This window comes from Vicia villosa, unplaced genomic scaffold, assembly GCF_029867415.1.
Source record: "Vicia villosa cultivar HV-30 ecotype Madison, WI unplaced genomic scaffold, Vvil1.0 ctg.003020F_1_1, whole genome shotgun sequence".
NCBI classification, from domain to species: Eukaryota; Viridiplantae; Streptophyta; class Magnoliopsida; order Fabales; family Fabaceae; genus Vicia; species Vicia villosa.
Window position 1 is genome coordinate 89,946 of NW_026706094.1, and position 4,354 is coordinate 94,299.

Consider the following 4,354-nt stretch of genomic DNA (forward strand, 5'->3'; position numbering starts at 1 on the left):
TTTCTTTTAAGAGGCTTAAGTGTGTATTTTGACACATTTGTGGTGTTTTAAAATAATTTCATGTTTTAAAAAAATACATGTGATTTTTATTTGGAGGATTCTAGGATGATAATTAATATTTTTACTTCCAAAAGGCTTAGAGAAAAATGTGTTTATGAATGTGATTCAAACTATATAAAAAATGAAACCTTTATTATTTTGAAAATTAAATATTTAAATTTTTCATTTGTTAAGATATAAGTATATGAATGATTTATTTTGAATGTTATTATTTTATTTAGTGATTAGTTGTTGAAGTTGTGGAGAAATAAAATGAAGAAAAAAATTGAAAAAACACGTAAACATGTTTTTTAGTCGTTGAAAAATTACAGTTTTCAGGGCGGAGAAATCCGTTCCCAGTTGAGAACGGAGGAAAGTTTTCTATCTTTGATAGAGTTTGAGGGTAGGGTGGGGTGGTGCACAGAGGCAGAGATGAAAATGATAATGCTGAAAAATGCTACCATATCTAATTGTAGACAAACCATTTGTATTACTCATCATCCTTTGATTTTATGTTAAAGATATGATCTATTAATGTCTTTCTAAATTTATCACTTCTAATAATGTTTTATATTTTTCTTTCAACAATTCTCATTGTCACACCTGAAATTTCGATCAGCTTCTAGTTTCAATTAAAGGGGAAAATCAACAATCAAATTAAGCATTGCAATATAATATAACAAAATTAAAAATAGGTGTGTTTTTAAACATAATTGATTTGCTACTATCTTAGACACTTTTCACAAAACATTTTGTCACAACATTGCCTCAAGTTTTTTCAACAAATCTTTAACTTCTTCAAATTAATCACATAAAAACCATAAGACATTGCATGTTCATCCTCATGTGGAAGAAAAAATAGTTTAATAAATATAGATGTTATCTTCTTCATTGATGGTTCTCTTTAGAAAATTTGTTTAATTCAACAATGGATGGATTCTTAAATGCTGACTTTTTAAATAAAACTTCAAAAGGTTAGATTATGTTCAATGCTTTCATCAACATAGAAATTAATTTTCTATGATTATTTGCAAATTCTCCTTTTTATCGTTAATTAAATACAAAATTTATATATTTCAGGTAGAATTAGACACTATAATATTTTTTATTATTTGGTTAAAGAAAATTTCAACACATGAGATTTCTTGTAACATGTCCCGTGACAATAAGATGAAAGGTCTCCTTAAAGGGTTGAAGTTCATTACTCAGATATTTGGTATGTAAATTTAATCTTCCTCTCATATTATTACAATTTAATCATTTTACCATTCTCATATATTTAATGTTATACCACTAATTAATATACTCATTTTGTAGATAGCAATGAAAAAGAACCAGAAATTGAGATTGGTGGTCCCACAGATGTAAAGCATGTGGCACATATTGGATGGGATGGTCCTACTGAAAATGCTCCCAGCTGGGTAACTCTTTATTCACTCAATGCTTTCAATTGTTAATTTAACATAATAAAGCTTGTTAAATATTATTAACAACTTAATTATTCTTTGTTAAACTTTAAAGATAATTGTGAGTCATTTGAAATTTGTATTATTAGAAAAAAATTGATAATTTTTTTCTCCTTTTCAGATGAATGAGTATAATTCTGTTTCAGGACTTTCATCATCAGCACCTCTAAATATGAATGGAGATAGAGGAAATGATGATTCTGACAATTGGGTGTCCCCAGGTATGTGTTATATTAAGTGATTCTCCACATTCATGCATTTATGATATTAGTGATTTTTCGATTAAGATCAAATAATTTCAATTTAAGTTCAAATTTTTAATTATAAAAAATTAAGAATTGTATTATATTAGATCTTTTCATGTTGGTAGAACGACTACCGATATTAGATATTTTCATGTTGGTAGAACGACTACTGATATTCTGAATTCATTTTCATGTTGGTAGAACGACTATCGATATTCTGAATTCGTGAATGTGGTACATCATGATTGCAGAGAATCGTATTTGGTTTGAATTTTCATCTATTTATTTTCTGTGTTGAATTTTTTTTAATTCCTATGTAGAAACAATAAAAAGAGGTTCAAGGTCAATGCATCTTGACGAGAACGCGCATGAGTTACCTTTACCTAAATCATCTAAGAATCAATCAAATTCAACAAGAAACTTAAGAGAGTCACATGCAAAAGAAAAAGCAGACAGACCAAGGCAACAAAAAAGGAATTCAAAACGTTCAACATCAAATGATACTTTAAATGAATCCAACCTCACAACAAGAGAACAACCTATACCAATGGATACAGATTCTCTCCAACTCCAAGAAACTACTGATGATAATTTGCCACCTAAGATCCAATCAGACAATCCTAAAAGGACTAATTGCAAGAAAATAAAAGATGGTCAAGGTGTTAGTGGATCGTCCAAATCTAGATTAAAATCCCAACATAAGGAGCACAATTCTAATGAAGACATGCATCCAATATCGTGTTCCAACTCTAAGGGCCAAATTTCCAATGAAGACGTGCATTCAAGAGTAGGTTCTAAATCTAGGGAACATAAATCTAAAGAAGGATCGCATTTGAGATCTAATTTAAAACCTAGAAACTCTAATTTGAGTGAAGGACGCCCTTCTAGACCTGATTCCAAACCTAAAACCAAGCATAGACTCAATGAAGAAGATGGACAACTTGAGAGAGAATCTAATGAAGATATGTTGAGAAATTGTCCAAATTAGATAAATTTTTGTACTACTAATTGGAATGCTTACTTATTCCAAAAAAAAATGTAATATATCTTAGTGTTCTTCCTAGTTAAAATATTACTAGTAATGTACAAATATATTTATAGAACAGTTTGTAAATGTTATTAATGTATTATACTACAGTCTCAAGAATCAATAAAATAACTGCATATATTTTTACTTGGAGACCTTTCTTCTTTAATGTTAGATTTTTTTGCCATGGTTGCACATGTGTAATTTCTGATCCTTTAGAGAATAAAAATTATTTTTCATGTTATTAAACATGGTATAAAAGTAGGATGATAAATTAAGAATGATAAGAAAGAGTTCATGTGCATGACTAGGTGAATCACTATCATCAAAATAAGATTTAGCATATTAAAAGTGCAATATATGTCTATCAACTCTATGATATGAGTTTTACTTTACAATCTCTAAATCTCTAAAAACAAATGTTAGATTAACTTTAGTAGAATTTAATAAATAATAATTTATTATTTCCCAATTTTATATAAATTAAATATAAAGAATTAAATTATTACTCAATAATTATTAGCAGGTGTTTGTTATTGTTGGAGTAATAAGGGTTCTTATCATATGAAAAAGGGGGTTAAAGATGAAACAAAAGGTTATTCTACTTAATTTGTGTGGAAAAATGATTCTTAAATTATGTTATTGATGAATGAAACATTGTTTATATATATAAATTATTTTTACACTCTAACTACCAGTATAACTTATCGAACAAGTTATGAAACTAACATAACTACTCAGCTAACTTCTTTAATAAACTACTAAAAATAAATAACTTGTTCAGCAATATCATCGTCTAATCATGAATTGCATCACTTTACACAACCTAATTCATGATTCACTACAACACGGAAGGGCTTTAAAAGCGCTTTTTATGGGCTTTAAAAGCGCTTAAAAGCGCTGTGAAAGGCAGCGCTGGCGTAGGTAACAAAAGCGCTTCAAAAAGCGCTCTGGTAGGCCCCCCCTATAAGAGCGCTTTTCTGGAAAAAAGCGCTCTGGTAGGCCCCCCTATAAGAGCGCTTTCCTGGAAAAAGCGCTCTCGTAGCCCCCCCTTTAAGAGCGCTTTTTCCAGAAAAGCGCTCTGATAGCCCCCCTGTGAGAGTAAAAAATAAAAAAAAAAACGCAACATACGAAAGCGCTTTTGGGAAAGCGCTCTTATAGGGTGGACTTTAAGAGCGCTTTTTCTGGAAAAAGCGCTCTGATAGCCCCCCCTAGAAGAGCGCTTTTCCAAAAGCGCTTTCGTATGTTGCGTTTTTTTTTTTTTTATGCTTTTTTATTAATCTTTGGCAGCGCTTTTACTAAGAAGCGCTTTAGTAGGTGGACCTTTAAGAGCGCTTTTTAAAAGCGCTGTCGTTGCTAAATGAGGTATTTTAATGTGCAGCCTGTAATTTAATCCTCCCAGTCGACCTGTAATATTTTCAACCTGTAATATGTTTTCAACCTGTAATATTTTCGACCTGTAATTTATTTTCGATGATATTATTTCAGCCATCAGTAAGACAATATATATACTAATATAATACCATTATAATATCCAAAATTATATATATACATCATTACAACATCAATAATATTAT

The 4,354-nt window shown here is 29.9% G+C and overlaps 1 protein-coding gene across 1 annotated transcript; it reads left to right on the forward strand.

The window, feature by feature from the left end:
* Positions 1–802: 802 nt before the first annotated feature.
* LOC131640265 (CRIB domain-containing protein RIC7-like) lies at positions 803–2,889 on the forward strand. Its single transcript, XM_058910676.1, has 5 exons — positions 803–1,013; positions 1,120–1,255; positions 1,357–1,460; positions 1,627–1,726; positions 2,071–2,889. Exons 2-5 carry the CDS (start codon positions 1,192–1,194, stop codon positions 2,736–2,738), a joined length of 936 nt encoding a protein of 311 aa, XP_058766659.1. The 5' UTR covers positions 803–1,013; positions 1,120–1,191; the 3' UTR covers positions 2,739–2,889.
* Positions 2,890–4,354: the final 1,465 nt, after the last annotated feature.

Excerpts from the sequence above, each read along its gene's own strand:
- LOC131640265 (XM_058910676.1), top strand. The coding sequence starts at position 1,192 with ATGTCCCGTGACAATAAGATGAAAGGTCTCCTTAAAGGGTTGAAGTTC. Across the intron at positions 1,461-1,626 it reads CTGAAAATGCTCCCAGCTGG|ATGAATGAGTATAATTCTGT; the intron begins GTAACTCTTTAT and ends TCTCCTTTTCAG. Across the intron at positions 1,727-2,070 it reads TGACAATTGGGTGTCCCCAG|AAACAATAAAAAGAGGTTCA; the intron begins GTATGTGTTATA and ends ATTCCTATGTAG.